At 42.6% G+C, this 19,615-nt stretch overlaps 3 protein-coding genes across 4 annotated transcripts in view; all 3 read left to right on the top strand.

The window, feature by feature from the left end:
- The window catches only part of SNX6 (sorting nexin 6), a 29,068-nt gene extending 26,111 nt beyond the window's left edge, over window positions 1-2,957 (top strand). The window contains exon 14 of one of the 2 annotated variants that reach the window (XM_075503129.1): window positions 1,492-2,957. In XM_075503129.1, coding sequence (XP_075359244.1) covers window positions 1,492-1,545 — 54 coding nt within the window. In that variant the 3' untranslated portion in view covers window positions 1,546-2,957. The remainder of the gene's footprint in view (window positions 1-1,491) is intronic. The other variant, XM_075503130.1, reaches the window with a different exon arrangement.
- A 773-nt stretch (window positions 2,958-3,730) lies between these two features.
- EAPP (E2F associated phosphoprotein) lies at window positions 3,731-10,563 on the top strand. The gene is made up of 6 exons (XM_075503128.1): window positions 3,731-3,884; window positions 4,487-4,668; window positions 6,008-6,106; window positions 6,470-6,593; window positions 7,469-7,588; window positions 9,133-10,563. Exons 1-6 carry the CDS (start codon window positions 3,811-3,813, stop codon window positions 9,395-9,397), a joined length of 864 nt encoding a protein of 287 aa, XP_075359243.1. The 5' UTR covers window positions 3,731-3,810; the 3' UTR covers window positions 9,398-10,563.
- A 2,449-nt stretch (window positions 10,564-13,012) lies between these two features.
- On the top strand, window positions 13,013-19,083 carry SPTSSA (serine palmitoyltransferase small subunit A). The gene is made up of 2 exons (XM_075503127.1): window positions 13,013-13,202; window positions 16,445-19,083. The coding sequence occupies exons 1-2, from the start codon at window positions 13,100-13,102 to the stop codon at window positions 16,546-16,548; spliced, it is 207 nt and encodes a 68-aa protein (XP_075359242.1). The 5' UTR covers window positions 13,013-13,099; the 3' UTR covers window positions 16,549-19,083.
- Window positions 19,084-19,615: the final 532 nt, after the last annotated feature.

The following is a 19,615-nucleotide window of genomic DNA, read 5'->3' as shown; positions in this document are numbered from 1 at the left end:
ATAGCTTGTGGCTGTCCTCTGCCAGTATAGGCATAAAAAGACAAAAAGCTGTTGAAGCTGTAACTGAAATTGCTGTCTTCTGGAGATGACTGAAAAGGATTCAGTAGACGCAACTGGGAATCTTCTACTTTGAAGCCTTGAATTTAGTTAATTGCTTACTCTGGATTATAAGAACCTTAATGGGGCATTGAGTTACGATTTCTTACCTTTTTAGGCTGAGGGACGAGTGTCCTTCTGCCTATCTGCCACAGGTCACTTGGAATGCTTTCAACTGAAAAAGTAAGAATTACAAATTCTTTAGTACTTGTGTGGACTGTTTATCAAGGACATGCAATTCACAGCTACTGATACTGTTTAATTACATGCTTTTGTTTGTTTGAAGTTTTCTTTACAGGTTTCTTTTTGGATAAAAAAAAAATTTAGAAGGAAGCAGTTTCTCCCACGTTTATAACTGGGCATTCAGACTGTTTTGTTCTTGCATTTTATCTGAACCTGATAGGAATTACTCTTAACACTGTCAGCAAGCTAACGTTGTTTCTTACACAGAGATTTCAGATTTGAGAACAAATCTAGTACAGCTATTTAATAGTGAATAGCCAGTCGTTTAAAGTGATCTAAGCATAAATGAATGCACAAAACAATGTGAATACCAGGTTGGTTTTTTTTCTTTTCCTGGAAAGTAAATCCTGGCTTACTTGTCGATTGCATTTGCTTCATTCACAAGGGTATCTTTTTAAGTGTCAGTTCTGTAAATACATTCAGAAATCTGAAAGTCAGCCTGTATGTTTTTATGGTAGAGTCGGAATGCTTTAAAGAGGATTAAAAACTGACCTACAGGTGTTTGAAAAGAAGGGCAGAACTTGGCCTTAGAGATAAAGCTAAGTTAATGTTCTGGTAATCGCTTCAGTGGCTGCGGCTCTAATGGCTAAGCTCAATTTTGACGGGTAAATCACCTGGCTAAGCATGTAAATCAGTCTGTTGTCTTTCAAATAAGGCCTGTCCTTGAACAGAGCTACTTAGATGGCTGCTTGGAGTGAAGAGATACTGAGTGCTGTGAATTGCTAACGCTTCTTGATGAATTCAGTATAACATATGAATACTTCTGCTTTAGGAATAATATTCCAGTGACAGAGTAATGGCAATACTATATAAAAAATGGAAACTTTGAACTTCATTGCTGAGGGAGTACTCTGCAGTGAATAGTTTTTGTGGCCAGACTAGATCTTTAGTAAGAAACTTGTGAAGAAACATGGAAAGGGTACTAAATGCTTATTTTTGAATCTCAAGTTGGCTCCGTTTAGTTCCATGACACAATGCTCCTACATTCAAAAACCTCTTTAAGATAAAAGTTACTTTCATAAATATTTAAACATAAGCTTAATACCTGTCTGTTTTCCTTTAGTGGTGTCACTGCTATTTAAAAACCGTCTTTTTGCCACAAGTGTAAAAGAAAGTAGGGAAATGTGGTCATATTTTTCTTTATTTTTACAGGGTAACTTACAGCTGCTGCAGAGCTGCCTGGCAGTGTTAAATGGTGACACATAAGCTGCGCTCCGTCCTCCCACTAACAAGGGCTGCCCTCCTCTGGATTTTGTTTTCATGACTTTAAATAGGCATTTACAGTTCCCTGGAGAAAACATTTGACAAAGTGCACATAAGCAAGCTCTTTCTTTCAAAAGAATTAAAACAAACACCTGAAAGTAGCTCCAGACTATATGAAGCAACAGCATACTTGTTATACATACATATTCATGTTTATTTAATCATTATATGCTTTCATTGTTCAGAAACCAAATGCTCTGTTTTTGTGAAAATAGCCAATATAATTACGTTCATGTTATGAATACTATGATACAGCTGCCAATCTTATTTACCTTTGTAAGTAATTTCTGAAGTTCACCATTTGAAGCACATTGTTCAAATGGCCTAAATATTACCATTAGATATTTGAATATTGTTACTATAATGGCATTGTATACACTGTCTTAGGTTTTTTTCCATGTACTGATATCAAGAAACTTAATCTTTTTTTTTCAATTGTGAACATTTCTTAGAAATTTTGGAGAACTTTGTGTAACCTTTATAACTATGATTTAAAAAGAAAAGCAAATGCATTAGTATGTTTGCCTTAACTTGTAGACTAATCCAATTATTGTAAAATAAACCATGGAATCGATGATTTTTCTAAAATTACGCAGACATTGTATCATCTGTAAGCTTAATATTTTCTAGTAAATCAGATTAATTTAATTAGCTTTTTCTCTATTCATCCTGTAAAGACATTGAGTAAGTATTCAATTGGTCTGACACTAAATACTTGCCCAGTAATTTTTCACTTGCATTCTCAGGTTTATCCGTTTGCCTGTCTGTTTGTCTTGTGACTTTCCTATCCAGTGTACTTAAATTGTTTTGAGCTTGGTGGCTGACGCTGCAATTTCTTTGGCAGAAATACTTTTCAGAGAACTTCTTGGGTTTCTTTCCAGAAAGGGGGAATAAAGGAACAGAAGGGAGTTCAGTGCATAAAATGTCAGTGAAAGGCAGTACTGCCCCACTTTGATACAGATAAGAAGCTTTGCTTCAGAATATAAAAAGTAAAGGTATACCCAATAAAGGAATGCCTGAAAAGGATCTCATTCTGCTAACTGGAGTTAAAACTTAGACCTATGAATCCAGTTTTATTTGTTGTTGTCTCTCTTACTTGAACCATGAAACTTTTCCAAGAGGTGCTGTCCTGTTGTGTAATTTCAGGGTGTCATAAAATTAGGCTTTACTTGATGAATTGCTCTTCACAGTGGGATTGCTGTTTTATATGGGTACGTAGACCTTCAGTGGAGCAGCAGAATTTTGGGTGAATGGGATGTTTGGAGATGCAGATTAATGTTAAGTCAATGTCTCTGTGATTGCAGACTCCCTGTACTGCCGCACAGAGGTGTGCGGTTTGTTTTGGTGGGGGTTTTGGGTTTTTTTTTTTGTTTGGTTGGTTGGTTTTGGGGGGTTTTTTTGTTTTGTGTTTTTTTTTTTTTTTTTTCCACAAATAGGGTGGATTGCACAGTGTGGTATACTTGCCCTGCCGCCTTGCACATCAGGACATTTCAAAGGCAGAGACGTTTCTTAGCTGAACATGCTGTTTGCATTGTGCGTTGAGTTACGTACGCGTAGCCTCAGACTTTGATTACCAGTGCCCAATGGCTATTAGCAACTCCTCTAGTATATATAGTATTTTCCAGCAATGGCTACTACAGTAATACTGTGCTGTTCATCTTCCAGATATAACAGGTATAATTCCTAAGGAACTAATCTATAAATAGACTATAAGGGACAAAGATTACAATGTATATACAGTTAACAAAATTGTAAATATTTTAAGTAGGATGTGGGAACAGTTTTTAGATTAGTCCTCGTTGTTCAGTGTTACTAGCTCATTAAATTTTTTTCAAGCCTCTTGGTATTGGGTGTGTCTCTTAAAGCTCTAACCGCTGGCTCTGTAACTGTGAAGAAAAATATTTAAAACGTGACCCGAGGACTTGCACCTCCAAGGGAAAAAGGAGAAGCCGGGCCGGGCGGCCGGTGCCGGTGCCGGCACCGGCGGGGGGGGGGGGAGCGCGGGGGCCGCGGGTCGGCCGGGCCGCGCCGCCGCCCTCCGCCCCTGCAGGCGGGCTGTGGGGCTGCCCGGGAGCCGCCGGGACGAGGCCGCGGGGGCGGAGGCCGCGGGCGGGAGGGGCTCGGCTGCCGGAAGCCGGCCGGGCGCCCGGAAGGGGCCGGGCCGGGCCCGGGCTGGCTGCGGCAGCGGGCGGGCAGCCGGGCGCCGCCATGAGCTGCCTGCGGGAGGAGGACGACCCGTACGTGGTGGAGGAGCCCAGCGACGAGGAGCGAGCGCTCAGCAGGTGCTGGAGAGCCCCTGCCGCGGGCGGGCCCAGGGCGGCCTGTCGCTGCCCTGCCTGAGGCGGGCGGGCCGGGGGTGTTTCGTCCCGGCGGCAGCGGGCCGCCGCTTCCCTCCGCTGTCGCTTGGCGTCTCCTGTCCGGCGGGACGGCAGGCCCGGCTGCTGGGCTCCGCAGGCGGCGAGGCTCCCTCACGGCCCGGGCGCTGGGCAGGGCCGCGGCGTGCCGCCCGGGGGGTTGTGGGAGGATCGCTTCGCACCAGCCGCGGCGATTTTTTTTTTTCCTTGAAACCGGAGTATTTACGTTTCTAACCCTGTAAATGCCAGTGTGCAAATAGATCCCTGCTCCTGCACGGAGGCTCGCAGACCAGAGCTGCGGAGGCATCCCGGCCGGCTGCAGCCAGTCAGCTGAAGCTCCTTTGCATTAAAACCAGAGTTTTAACACCAACGAGCTAATAAAACATTTTAATAAACGCATTTCCCATAAACACACAAATAAGTGTTTCCCAGTGCACCCCCACAGTTCAGATGTTCGTTCTCCAAATGTCTCGGTCAATGTTTTTAAGCTGGTTATCGTAATTAGGTGTGTAACGCTTAAACATTTGTAGCTCAGAAGATGAGGTGGATGTCCTCTTACACGGCACTCCTGACCAGAAGCGGAAGCTGATTCGGGAGTGCCTGACTGGGGAGAGCGAGTCTTCCAGTGACGATGAGTTCCAAAAGGAGATGGAAGCGGAACTGAACAGCACCATGAGGACTATGGAAGGCAAATGGAAATCGCCAGAAATGGGTAAATCGCACTTAACGTTTGCTTGCGTATGAAATCGTGAGTTAAGTGGTGTCCAGTTTAGGGGTGAAGTTAATCTATTATTCTTGTGGCTAGAGGTGTGTGTGGTGACAGTCAAGTGCTGTTTGAAGCTTACAGAAAATCTTAAAATGGCTGATCGCTTCTGGAGAAATGGTCACCAGGTGCCACTTCAGTGAACGGCTCTGTTTCATGGTGTTTCTGAACTTCTGATTTCCTGCTTTAATATGATTTATCTTTGTTGGATCAGTCCCCTTTTTTCCAATATCTCTATAACTTCTGTTTTAAGTTTTTCTTTCACGTGTATTTAGAAGTCTTTTGAGCAGGTTGCGGTCTCTTGTGCATTGTCTGGTGGCTCCAGATGCTATCAACATTTGGAGCCCCTTCTTGAAGAAAGGAGTAGCATGTGGTAGACTGAGATTCCAAATCAGTTGGGGGAAAAATCAGGAAAAATATTAATCTCTTCCTGCCTTACCTGCTTGTAATTACATGTTACATCAAATAGTAAAACTGTACTAAAGATACATGTATTCTGGTGTTTGTGTACTATGGCTGCAAGAGATAGATTGCTTTGGCATTTGAAGAGCATATACTCTTTTTACCTACTACAAAACAGCTAGTGAAGTGTTCTTAAATTTCCTGGAGAATCAACGTAGTATTCACTTTAATGTAGGGACTTGACTCTGCATTCAGCAGGTTTAATAGTTTTATCTGTGTTAGTGGGGAAATCTGATCTGTAGGTTTTAGTTGTGCAATTAAGAAGATGTAGCAATAGTTATATCACCACATCCATCCAGCACAGAGTAGGATTTTTGGTGGACGCTGGCTGTGACAGATGTGCTTGGCAATTCATCTAGGTCTTTTTTGAAATTCTGTGGCCCTGAAATTTTGGGGGATTTTTTCAGTGAATTTTATTGTAATCAGAGTTTGGGAAACAATGTGCCACACCTGTATTTCTTTTGCATGACTGAAGATTTATGGAGTGTCTGAGATTGTGTGGATTATATCGGGAGAGGCAGGCATATTTGATGTGGTGTGCTCTGTGCCTAAAGGGAGTGTACCTTGGGAGAAGATTTCCTTTGAACTGTACCTGAGGTTCATCTCTGAGTAAGCAGCTTTGCTCTGAGGGAGTACCTGTAAATGAGACAACACAAGCGATGTGGATTATCAGGACGTGGGAATAAATTGGGAGAGCTGTTACTTAACACATGCAGATAAGGCAGAGCACTTCTGGATAGGTGTGTTAGGGTTTGTTCTGGGCTGTATACTTGCTGTCCTTTTGGTGGGGTGTTCTTACCACTTCTTTCTCTAATTTCACACGTAGGTACTTCCTCAAGTACTGGGCAGACTGGACCTGCCACCACTTCAAAATACTATGACGACATTTACTTTGATTCTGATTCAGAGGATGAAGATCAAATAGGTAAATGGCTGAGGAGAGGAGAGAGAAGAACATCTTTACAGTAGTGCTCTCTCTCAGATCCTGTAGAATCCTCTTGGGGGGTCAAGGGGCTGTTCCTGAAGGTGGCCTTTTGGGAAGATTTACCAGCCTATATCATCTCAATGTAGTTCCCACAACTTTGTGACGTATCCCAATGTACGTAAGGTGTGTTAACGCTTTGGGGTGGTGCATTTTGGGGGAGAGATGAGCTAGACCTTTATATTTTAGTTTAGATTTATTGTGAGTATGGAAAAGGAAAACTGAAAAACTGGTATTTTCATTATTTAAGCAGAGCATCATCATATGTCTGATGGATGTAACGTATGCTTGCACAAATCTTTCCAGTTACACAGGATGTCCGGAAAAACAGAAAACATCAGCAACGTCAGATTCTTTCCAATGATGAACTGCTGTATGACCCAGAAGAAGACAGTCGAGACCAAGAGTGGGTAGACTCACAGAGGAGGGGGTAAGAGACCATAAATATTCGAATTGTAGGATGCTTGACATAAAATGAAAAATTTAAATGAAAATGGTCAATATAGAGAAAAAGCCTATGCCGTCAAGTCTATGTAATGATTTTTTTTTTTTTTTTTTTAGAATTTACAGCATAGAAATTTGAAAGCCTGGTAAAATTTTTACATGTATATAATGGAAGTTGAGTCTTCAAAATTACACAATTCTAAAACTTGCGATTTTTTAAAATCAAAACTTCCTAGTTTGGTAAGCCAGTTTTGTCTGTAGATCTCATCTAAACAACCATATTGTGGGTGAAAAGGTTGTAAGGTTTGCTGATTTCAATTTTTAATGCCCTATGATACTTTGATTGCTAAATGAATATCTATTCCTGCTAAATATTGTATTTATGGTTTTGGAAAACTTTGAATTAGCAAGCCACAAAATGTTCAGATAAAGTAGGAACAGCACAAAGCTGCTTTACTGAGAGTTTTTTGACGGGTGAAGTAGAAAAATGGTTGCTGCACCAGAAGTAAAATTCTCCATGTAAATCTGTTGAAAAGGATAACATTAACGTATGTTGCCTGCAGAGATTGCACTTGAGACAAGTGTCTCGTCAGAGGAGAGGGTTATTAAGCACAAATTCTCATACTAGATGTATTTGTTTCGCCAAGTAAGAATCCTCTGTACAAAGTAAATGAAGATACTGGTATGTGTTTTTTCCCCCAGTGTATTTACTGATGTGCTTTGAGTTAGTGAAAAAGGTGTCCAAATATTTGTTGGTGTATTTTAATATAAAAAAGGTTTGGAGGTTGAATTGATATATCCAACAACAAGGGCATGTAATTTCACATTTTGTCTCTCCTTCCTCCTTTCTTGAATTGGTAGGTACCGTAACCAAAGAAGAGTGCCGCCACAGCAGCAGACAAAACCTTCAGCTGTTCCAAATAGTGATGCTGTTCTGAATTGCCCTGCTTGCATGACAACATTATGCCTGGACTGTCAGAGGTAATTGGTGAACGATAAGGGGTCTTTTTGGAATGTCTCTGTTTTGGTCAGTTGTATTTTTAGTGTATTCAATATGATCAATTGATTTGATCAAGTCTGTCTTGTGAGGTGGAGCTAGTAAAAGAGAAGGCAGGTATATGTGAATCAGATTTAGGGGTGAATGCTAGTTTGTAAGAATGATGGTCAGTTTAACATGGAGATGAGGAAGAACAGGGTAGAACTTCAGCATAGTGGAGAAGGTAAAAAAAAAAAACATTTCATGGAGACTAAACAAGAAGTTCAGATTGAGTTGTGGGTAGTGTTTTGTTTTGTTTTTTTTTTTTTTTTTTTTTTTTTTTTAAATATGTTGGCTTGATGTTTAGAGGCATAGAATTATTCCAGGTTAACTACTGTTTTTGTGTGAAAGTGCCTTGTTTAGGGGAGGGTTAAGCAAAATCAAGATAGTGTATTCTTACTTGGTTTGAGTCTTAGCAGTTGTGATTTTGAGTATAGTTGTATTAAAAAGGGCCTGGAAAGCATTTAGGTGAGAATGTGTAGTGTGTTTTGCAGCTCTCCAGTATCTGACTGCACTGCAAACCTAGTAAGTACTGCTAACCCATGCTAAGGAGAGGATTCTTGAACTGGGAATAAAGGAGAAGGAAATCTTGTGGAACAAGGAATAAACTACTTCTCATTTACTGAGTACTTTTGGTGATTGAGGATGAAATTCCACAGCAGCCTAAAATCATCCAAGTACTGGGTGCTGTTTCTCACTCTCTTTCCTTTGCTGGCTATGGTATTCCTTGACCCTGTTCTATAGTTAAGTATTTCAGTTTGCTAAGCTGATGGAAAACTGTCCCTTTGTATTGTCAGACTGGTCTTTTGTGGTTTTAATAAACTGAAATAGCTCAGCACAGAATTATACAAGCAGTAAAGCCAGCAGAAGTCGAGATGGGACTTCGGCAGCCACCTGTTATGTTGGTTCAGGCTGCTGTAAAACTGCAGCCTGAGGGACGCTGTGTTGAATTGAATTGAACTGCAGCCCTGAATTTTGCTACATACTCCAGCTATACAGTTGTTATACCGATGACAGCTGAAAATACATTTTATATTTTATTATAGACATGCTTTATCAACTGTAGCGTGTCAATGTTTGTTATTTATAAATAAGGAATTTCAGGCTTGTGAGACATTTCAGGATATAAATGCCAGTATTTGAGTAATTTGCAGTCACAACTTCATGATCGTTTTGCCTATCATCAACTATACGTAGCAATGCATAATTCTGTAGTACCAATACCATTGTACTCTGGGGTGTTTATTTCAGCAAGAACCAGCATGTTTTTTAAAACGCCTTAAAATGAGACACATGGCTACAATTCTGGTTTTTTATGATTTTTGTAGTTGTGACTTTTGTGCTGTTTATAAAACCTCATATTTATTCGGCTTTCAGCCCTTTGGCACAGTACTTCCTATCTTTAATACATTTCCAGTGATGATAACTGATTTCTTGGAAGCAGAGTTTTACCAATGGTATGACTTGCATTTTCTCCCCTTCTCCATAGACACGAATCTTATAAAACACAATACAGAGCAATGTTTGTGATGAACTGTGTTGTTAACAAAGAGGAAATTCTGAAATACAGAAAGAAGCTAAAGAAAAGAAGTAAGAAAATGAAACACAGTAAAGAAACTACCTCTGTACAATCAAATCAAGAAGAGGAGGAAGTGTATCATCCAGTATTATGTACTGAATGCTCAACTGAAGTGGCAGTAATGGATAAAGATGAAGTTTTTCACTTCTTCAATGTTCTAGCCAGCCACTGCTAATGTGCAAAAGCAGGGGAAAAAAGTCCTGCACTGCTTAAGACTGTGTGAAGTGTCAGATATGCAGGCATGTTAGCCTTTTTTAAATATGGTCTTTTCCATGTACATTTTCATCAGAGAACTTTATAATGGTTGGATTTTTGCAAAGTTTACGAAAGGAATACAGTTAATTGCGTGCATTTGAGAGTGATATTCTTTCACACTGTCAGGTGGTTGCATCATTGAGGATTTAAAATGTTGTAAATACAATGTAAGATCTGTGTATTATGATCATTCCCTGTATATATACTATCCACCATCTCAATATGTATTAGAACTGCTGCTTAGAATAAATATTGTATATAGTAACTGCTTCTCCATAGCTGCATTGGTCATTTCTATGGCATGTGGTAAACAATTCTCAAGTGGTGTGTTGGCCTTCTGTAGGCTGGTATTCTTGGTAGATTTGCACACCTGTAGGTTTGTTAAAGAAGGAATTGTCGTCATATTTGGATTTTTAGCCCATTAAGATCTCAAAAATGGAAATTTTTATTTAGACAGAGTGGAAGATTAGCTTGTATCGATCCATTGCTGGCATGGATTGTTCTGGCATGGGTAATTTAAATCAACACGTCAATGCTTAGTAATACAATTAAGAGTTTTTAATGTAAATATGTATATGAAGAAAATACTACTTTTTTCTATTGTCCTTTTTCCTTACGATGACACATGTTAAGAGACATTTATGGTCAGATCTATGATCATAGAGCTAGTTTGTATGCTTTTTCTGTTTCTTTAGTACGTTTACAGTTTCTTTATGGAAGCATAAAGAGCTGCTGCTACTTGATATTTAGACTTCTTGCTTAGTCTGTGAAGGCACTCCAATGTTAACAATGGATGCTTCCCTCTTTTCCTCCAGGCATGTTCCCAAGAGGTGAACTCTTGTTTTTTATTAGTAAGTAACATCCCTCTATAGCCTGATATTTTTTAACACTTCACTTTGAACAAGGGTCTGTCTGAAAAAAATCTCATCTTAATGCTTTTTCTTTTGATAGTACTAGGAATAATTTGTTATATGTGCTTTGAGGAATTGTCAGAAATACTTAAACCTAGGAGGTAGGAACCCGAAGAACATACTTCTTTTGTGCCTTAGATTGTAATAAAATCTTGTGACTCTGCTTACCTTTATAGTCCCTGGTGCTGTACTTCACTAATCTACACACACTCATTCTACACAGTGTTACATGAGATTAGGAAGGAAAAAATACATTGGTTCTTCTGTCAGGATTACATGAGGAGAACACTGACTTCCTGTTCTCAAGGCAGCAGAAACTTAACCTCTGCTTGATGAAGTAGAGAACTGTTGAGGCAGCTGCTGAATGCTTGGTTGGCTAGTACGGTATACCTTCCTCTGCACGTGCACCCTACGATCAAAATTGAGCCGTGCTTGTTTTTGAGGCTTGGGATCTGCCTGAGGTAAGATCTCAATCTCGTCTTTGCTACCTACAGTCACACTGTTGAGTGGAGTGTCTGGCTTGCACACTGATAGCTATGGGATCATCTAAAGTGGGACAAATTGGTACTGTGTGCTATAAGCCAGGAGGTGTACGTGGAAAATTCTGAATGTACGAAGAACTGCTGCTTCTTAGCAGAAGTGTGGAGGAGCAGATGTGATAGAGGATGTAGTCTGTGCTGTAGGGCACGCTGGCCTCTGTAGCTGTTTTCACGTTCCAGGTGAAGCGCGAGGGCTCTGTGTAGTGCCAGTTTAAGGGTCTTTGCACTGAGCTGCTGGAAATATGAGCGTGCGGGAATGTAGTTCAAGGGCTCAAGTGTCGGTGTAGGTGGTAGCAGGAGGAACAACAGGTGATGGCAGTCCCTAAGCAGGGGTGGAATGGAGCTGGTGAAGGAGGGGAAACTCTATACAGAGGAATATTGTCAATTTTCTTAAGGGGCTCACTAGCAAAAAATCTCTCATGAGTATGCACCATACTGAAAAGGTGTAAGGGGCCTGGGCACCACCTGGTGGGTTAGGGCAGATGTAGCAGATTTTGAAGGTGGCATGCCTCAGGTACTTTCTTGCTGCTGCTGCCTGCTTGCCCTGTCACTTGCATTGCAGAGCTGCTTCTTAGGAAGCATTGGAGGAGGCAGGACTGGGACTCGTTTGCCCCATACTGATAATGTTCCTGAAGCTTTGAATGGGAGTAATGCTTTAGTTGCGCTGAATCCTCCACTTGTCCCTGAACTTTGTACGTGTTTATAGAGAAAGGAAGCTTTCGTGATTACCACCACTTTTTCAAGCAGTAACACCAACACAAGACTCCTCCAGCAGCAACTGCAACAAGCAACCGTGGTGTTGGATAGGGACAACAGCTCCTGTAGCCAGTTGTGTGGGGGTATTAATCATGTCAATGCTCTCATATCTTCTTGTGCTGAAATAAATTTGCATAAAGTGTGTCTAAATGTCTTCTGGTTGAATTAAATCCTTTTCAGATTCTGTCACACAAACAAGTACAGTATTCAATTTTCTCTGCCAGCTGGTTTTCTTTTTCACAGTCATCTCCTGGTACTGTAGTTGTATTTTGCAGCTGTGTAAATAACTCGTACGTGCATCCTCCTGTGACTGTATTTCCATGTTTTTCATTGTACAGTTGAAGCACAGGTGAAGGTAGGGGCGGGGTGGCTGCAAGAACAGAATCACCCCACTCAGTGACATCATTGCAAATTGATTTACTAAGTAGGGTGAGTATAGTGGGTCGATACCAGTTTCTAACCTATGGTGTGCACGCTTGGTGTGTGAGGTCCTGCCCGGTGGCCTGGCCCCGGTGCCTAGTGGTTGCACCTCATGCTCTGCTTAGTCATGGTGCCCGATTACCACCTATGTCCCCTTCCAGCAGACTTTCAACTAGTGCCTTCTAAACTAGACTGCCAACGACCTTTCTAACCGTGCAGTCCCAGGCCAACCTCTGGAACTTCTCCTCATCTTATGCCAGTTAGCACCCAGGGCAGGGGTGTCCCATGCCCTCTGGTCCCCGAGTGCCTGAGGGAAGTGCCAAGCTAGCAACGGTTACAGTGAACAGCTGGTCTATCGCCTCTTTATTTTTCCCATTCGTACGGGATTAATATAGCCAGAGCTGGCCGACGTTAAGGTCTCATTTATCTGAGCCATGTTTCTGTGTGGGCTTTACCCTCCGACAACTGAAGACTCCTGCAGAGCATTTTTACCGTACTTCCCGTGGGCCCTGCCGGGCAGAGTCTTCGGGTCTGCCGTACTTCCCAGAACGTCAATTTAGATTAAATAGGATGAGCGAAAATAGGCTGCAGCACCATCTCCTAGCTATGACTCAGACCGGCAGTTCACCCCAAGTTCGCGGTCAGCCATGCCGTTTAATCAGCTGGGACGCAAACCGCCCCGCGCTGCTGGACTGCAACGTTCTGCCGGCGCGGCGGTCCCGCTGTGCCGCTGCGGCCTCCGCCGCGCCCCGCCGCTCGGCGCTGGATGGGGCTTTGCTGTGGCTGCGCAGCGAAGCGCTGCCTGCGCCGGGCCCACCGCCTCCGTTCCGGGGGGCAGCGGCCGCCCGGGCGCGGGGCGGGGCCGGGCTCGGCGGCGGCGGCGGTCGTCGTTGGCGGCGGCGGGAGGGCGGGCCTCGGGCTGCCACCGCCCCCGTCTCCGCTCGGCCTGGGCCGGGCGCAGGGCCGCTGGCGGGCGGGGAGAGCGTGGGGCGCGCCATGGCGCTGGGCTCGGCCTGGAAGCAGATGTCGTGGCTGTATTACCAGTACCTGCTGGTCACCGCGCTCTACATGCTGGAGCCCTGGGAGCGCACCGTCTTCAGTATCCTTCTGCCGGCCGGACCTGCCCGCGGGGCCTGGCGGGGCGGGCGTGTTGTGCGCGGCGTGGGGGGCCGGGGGGCTGCCCTCCCCCTGCCGCGTCGTGCTCGGCGGCGGCTCCGGGGCCGCCCCGAGGCCGCCGGGCGGGTGTGGCGGCCCCGCCGGCCTTCCCGGCGGGTGCGGTGCCGGGCGGGCCACCCGGTGCCGGGGAAGCGCCTGGGCCGGGGCCGTGCTGAGGGCGGCTGGCCGCCGGCGGGGCTCTCGGGGGGCGAGGGGCGGCGGGAGGAGAGCCGGGCCGGGGGGGGGCAGGGGAGCGGAGCGGCGCGGGGCCGGGCCGTGGCGGGGGGCAGCTGGGCTGAGGCGCCGAGCGCGGCCGGTGCCCGCGGCGGGCAGAGCGGCGGCAGCCTCCGCCCGGGACCGGGGCTTGTCCCCGCCTCGCAGGCAGGGGCTAAAGCTCCTCGCCTTGGCCGACTGACGTGCCGCCCAAGTTGGGGAATGATCCTCGCGCTGGTGTTCCGCATCCTGGCACTGGGCGTCTGGCAACCTGGTCCATTGCTCCTCGGGCATAAGTTTGTATCTCGAAGTTTTTTCTCCTTTAATTTTTCTTCTGTAGGGTTATGGTAGCTCTTTCTCCTGCCTTTTGCACTGAAATCTCAAGGTTTGTGTTAAGGACTTTCGTGAATTCTTTTGTATTTTTGCCTCGTGGAAAGTAAATGTGCACGCTGCAAAACCTTGCAAGCTTACATTTGCATGGTGCTTCGTCACATGATTTTTATTAGATGAGTATTTAATTCTCAAGCCGGTAAGTTTGCTTGGCTCTTTTAGGGTGGAAGAACTTGATAGATGCTAATGTGAAGGCATCTGTATAAAGACTGTTTATAGGTTTGCTTCTTTACCCAGCCCTTTCATACAGGCAGTATATTCTCTCAAGTGTTGTTATGGCATCACAAGTATTTTTCTCTTAAGTGTGGCTGTTTTGATCTTGACTTAACGTGATGTCTCTCATGAATGACCCTGAGCCATCTCCAATTAATGTTGAGCAGCAAAGGGAGAAATTACCAAAACGTTAACAAAGAGAAGGGTGTAAGTAGCAGTGAAAAGCTGCTTTTATTGAGATACCGGTCAATTTTGTAAAGGAACTCGCTTTTATAATATAAAAGCGGTTGCCCAACTTACAGCTGTGTGAACAGACATTTTTTTCCTGTGTAAAGTCAGTCGAAGTGGAGATAACTTACTGTTTCTCTTTTCTAGTATTTATAGACTTACTGGGCACAGTTGCTTAGGTAGGGGTTCTTACTTTCAAAATACTGTGTTCCTTGCTAACGTACCTTCCCCTTTTTATGCCATGTCTGTATCACTGAGGAAACTTCATCTCTGCTTTCGTTGCAATTATATTAGTCATGAGTATTTTTTTTCTTTTGTGTTAACCATGCAGCTTTTTAGCTCGTGCAAAATATTTAAGTAAATCAAAGTGTGTGTGTACATTTACTTTTATAAAATACTTGCATCGCAGTGAAGTAGCTGCCACTGAACTCACAAATGTCGTAAGTGGCACAAGTATCGCTTGCAGTCTTGGGTCAGCAAAACTGTTTTTTTGTCCTCACACTGGACGCTTTTGCCGTAGGTGGGCCAGGTCTGCCGGGCACCGTACAGATGCGGCGCGGACACAGTGGCCTTGGGCGTTAACGGCGTGTGGCTCTGCTGTGTGTCTCGCTGCTGCTTGTGCTCCAGAATCGGAAGCGAGCGCTGATACAGAAATGTGGATTTATGAGTTGACCTTCATTTTAGTATCTCATACTGTATAATCTGGGACTAAAAATACACCAAGAAGCTAGTATGCTCTAATGAGCGCAGCTAATACCTCTGCTCTGCCACGGGGAAGTCGGTCATAGAGCATCTGTTACATGTGTGCTGTGCTGACTTGATTTCTCGAAGACACAGAGCATACGCAGCTCCTCTGGTTTCACCTGTGGAAACCAAGTCCAGCGTTATCATGCTTGTTAATCTCCAGTGCTTCTTATAGTGTTTCTGTCTAAGTTTACTGAATCTCTGCAGGTGGTTGGATGAAATCAACAGGCTATTATTAATTTAGAGTACTACTTTTGAATTTCTGAAGCGCTAAACTTCGAATGGCATAATCTTTCAGTACGCTGATGCCATAATTTCTGTAGATAAAGCTTTGTGAACCCTAGAGCTCGACAAAGGTCCAGTTGTACGCATACATTATAAGCTGTCATCTCACTTCTCTAAGTTTTACAAAAGGTCCCTGTTAGGAGTTCAGCTAAGAAAGTGGTCGTCTTAAAATTGTGTAGCAGATAGCTTCATGTGAAGTTTGTTTTGCAGCGTGATGTGCTACAGTAAAGTACTAATGAGCATCTATTTGTTTAAATACACAAGTTGACTCCAAGCCATGCTGATGTTCTGAGGCTTTGTGAGTGAAATAGTTAGAAAGGTGCATGTCACAATGTTACTCGTACTTTTCATTCCTCCTGCAGTTTCTATTTCCATAGAACTGTCAATACATAAATTGAGCTGCTTGCCCATGAGGAAGGGTCTGAGCGTGGCATGCAGATGGAGAAATGAACCAAATAATGTAGTGACTTAAAGCACAGAGGACACTGGCAGCTAGAAGTGGATTTGAGGTTTCCTGACTTTATTGCACTAACGGTACAACGTTCACACCAGCTGTATTTTGTGCATCGTAAATTAAATCTATTAGGTCATACTACTCCAAGAAGCTGAAGTCAGCATCTAATGCTGTCTGCTTAAAAATGAGTAGTTCATCCACAAATAAGGACTCTTATTCAGTACAGCTACTCATATTATTGTGGTTTTGGTTCAGTTTTTTGTGATAGTTGACTTTTTTCTGCTTGGCTGAATGGGGCTGGCTTCTGCAAGACTTGCTTAACACCTAGGAAGATGCACGTAAAAACTTGTATATTCTCGGTGCCCATTTTCTGTACCTCCATCACCCTTCCCACACTTTGGCCTGTCGTCTTGTGTCCACGACAAGGCAGTGGATAACTTGCAAGGCATCTTTCCATAATTCAGCTAATCACTCCTACCAGTGTTCTGGTTTTCAGTGTTCAGTTGGTTCTTCCTGCAGCTGTGATTGTTGAATGCAGTTGACCCCGTCTGATTTAAAAATGTAATGTTATAAGATAGTTAACAGGAAAGTTTTAATGCTATAGTTCTGTGATGTCTAATGCACTGTTTCAAATGCTTTTTTCCTCAACTGTAATTCAGATTCCATGCTAGTTTCCATTGTTGGAATGGCACTGTACACGGGCTATGTGTTCATGCCTCAGCACATCATGGCAATATTGCACTACTTCGAAATTGTGCAGTGATGAAGAACGTATTTTCAAGAAGTAATCGGGCTCTGAAATCTGGTCTACAAAGAAGAATGAACCTCTTAGTTTTAACAAGACTTCTACTGATGTCAGAAAGACACAATTATGACTCTGGAGACTAGGAAACGAGATATGTAGAGCAGGGACGTGAGATGTCCCCCGTGTTGTGTTCATTCCTTTTAATTTTACAAGATACGCCCTTGTATAGTAGTTTTGTCTACTTTAACATTGTGATTGTACTTTGATATCAGTATTTTCTTAACTTTGTGACAGTTTCAATATTGCACTGTGAAAGCTTTTCTTAATTGTAATTTTGAGTAAATCTTAATTGCCTTCTATTTTTAATCGGAAAGTCATCTTATTAAATGGGGCTTAAAGCTTTTGCTATTGTATGGTATGTATTTGCCTGGATATTTCTATTAATGCGTTTTGTAAGAAAATACATCTAGATTCATATTAGAGACATGGATATATTCATCTAACGCTATTTACAAAAGTTAGTTTGTATGACTGAACTCAGGTGTACTGTTTGCTGTCCAAACTTTGTTCAACTGTATATTTGTGCATATCACCTAAATTTGGAATTAGCAATTACTTCAAGTTTCTGTATTCCACCTGTTGGAGGAGGGCGGGGGAGAGGAGGCATTGAGGCAGAGTGAAGACTGTGTTTGTTATGTTTGGGGTAGTGCTGTGGTTCTGGGCTTTATCTAGTGGGGAAAAAAGGACTTTTCTTTACTGACATAGGCCCACATAAGGCTTTGGGATAGCACTTTAAATCAACCCCGTTTTTCTAGCTACCAGTTCAAACGTACTTTTACAATTATGTATTATGTTCCAATGGTTATGGTTTTTGCTAATTTTCACTCGACAGTGTAACTATGTCTAGGTTTTAAAGGGGTTTTCTATTGCTGCTAGTGTTCCAAACATGTTCTTGCTACAGACGACCAAAACATAGGGGTTTAAATGGACTTGAGTTACAACTACAGCAATAAGTAGCTGAATACTTGGCTGAAGTCCTGTCTTTTTTTTTTTTTTATAGGGATTTTTTTCAGTTTTGTATTCTGAAACATAAGATGGTGACAACTTAACTTTCCTAAGTGGAGGATTTTTTTTGTTGTTGTTTAAAAAATAAAAGTTTAAAAGCAGAGCTTTGATGCAAAACTTTCTTTGAGAAGTTAATGTGTTTCTGAATGCTGCTTGTTTTCTTCAGAACTTCCCAAAAGGTGAAAAATGATACTTGACCAAAGAATTGTGATTTTTTTTTTTTAATGGCCCAGTAGTAATAGGTACTGTTACATCTTTTATGCAACTTCTATTGAACTATGCCTAAGTTGTGCAACTAAATTGTTGTCTTTCAGGTTTATTTGATTCTCAAATGCACACTCATGAGAAGAGGTTTTTTCCCCTATATTTAAGAACTTCATGTGTATCTGATTACAAACTCCATTGTCGGAGCTATAAACAGCGGGCATTAAACTTCTTAGGTGAACCGTAACTTTACTGACGTTGGTAGGAGTCTCCCACTAAATTAGTGCCTTTGCTTAGTAAAAACTGGCTATCTAAACATAGGTAGGTTTTGGGGTGGTGGTGTTTTTTTGGTTTGTTGTTTTTTTAATGTATCCAGAATTGTACACGAGTATTTTAAATATATATGGAGATAACGATAAGTTAACATACTCTTTTTGAAGTAATGTAGCATAAATTCCTGCCGTCCCTGGATTAAATTGGTACTGTGATGTTTCTTTGTGAACTACTACTGTGATTGATACGCATCTACTGCTGAGAAAGGGTTTTAGTTGTATGAGGGGGAAAAAAGCCCTTCTGTGCAGTGGCATTAGGAATGTTAAACATGATTTTTAATTGTGAAAGGTTTTATAAAAGGGCTTTGATATACTGACTTTTGTTAGTTGTCTGCTTTTTGTTGTGAAAAAAAGCGTAACCGTGATCTCAAATCACTTGCGGTACCTTGGAGTGGGCTTGATCGATATCATACGTGAATTCAATTTGCTAATTTGAGTACAGTCTCTTTCAGCATTTCTGTTTTTAAGTATAAATCAAGAATCTTTTAGTCTTGGACTGTTCTTTAGATTCCAGATACTTTGTTAAAGATGGAATAGTTTCATTAATAAAATACTAGAGTTTGAGTTTCTAGAAGAAAGTTTCTGCAACGTGTCCTTTTCATAAATAGTGAAGAGATGGTTCAAGGGGTGATAATTATGAAGCAGAGTAAGTTTTCTTTTTTAAAGTAAGGTTATTGATAAGGATTTAATTAATCATTAAATTTGAATAATAAATGAATCATAAGGCTATCAACTGTTTTCCCACTGCAGCCTGCTTTATCGTCATGTTAGTTGGGGGATCATATCCTTCTTTATGATATAACTAAGCTTTTTCTGTGTAAGCTGGAGGTCAAAAGCAACTTAAATACCATTGGGAGGCAGCTGGTCAATTATGCTTCTGTTTAAAAAGGGTGATGACAATTGAGCTATCAATGCTTCAGTTAGTTGGAAAAAATAATTGTGAGAAATGGGGGGGGGGGGGGGGGAAATCTGAGAGCCCTGCAAGTGGCTTTGTTAGTCTTTTAATAGTAATAGCTCTTGGGGTTTAGATTGAGTAATCAGAAATAAGCATTTAAAAATGCATTAACTGTGTTATAGCACAACTGATAATACCAGCTCCATCAGCCAGCCCCTGCCTGAGGCTGGCAAAGGTGTGGCCGGGGCATCCCGCCCGGTGGGATGACTTGCTGTGCTGGTCGCCCTGGCAGGAGCCCGCGTAGCCTGCGGCCGTGGCGGCTTCCAGAGGCGGCTCCGCAGAGGCACCTTGGCTGACACGAGGGCTGGGTGCTGTAGAAAGAATAATTTAAAACTTCTGCAGTAGGAGCTGCCATAACCAGAAGAGGAAACCAAGGCACGGTATTGTAGAAAGTCAGTCTGCAGCCAGAAACGGATCCAGGATGTGCGGGTATGTGTGTCCTGGATCAGTTATATTTATGTGTGTATGTATACCGTTTATTTCTTTTATATATAAATATATATAAGCCTGTTTACTTCTTGTCAGAAAT

The sequence above is a fragment of the Mycteria americana genome, chromosome 5 (assembly GCF_035582795.1).
Source record: "Mycteria americana isolate JAX WOST 10 ecotype Jacksonville Zoo and Gardens chromosome 5, USCA_MyAme_1.0, whole genome shotgun sequence".
Classification (NCBI taxonomy): domain Eukaryota; kingdom Metazoa; phylum Chordata; class Aves; order Ciconiiformes; family Ciconiidae; genus Mycteria; species Mycteria americana.
Note: the sequence above shows the minus strand (reverse complement) of the source record. Positions and strands in the feature narration are given on the sequence as shown.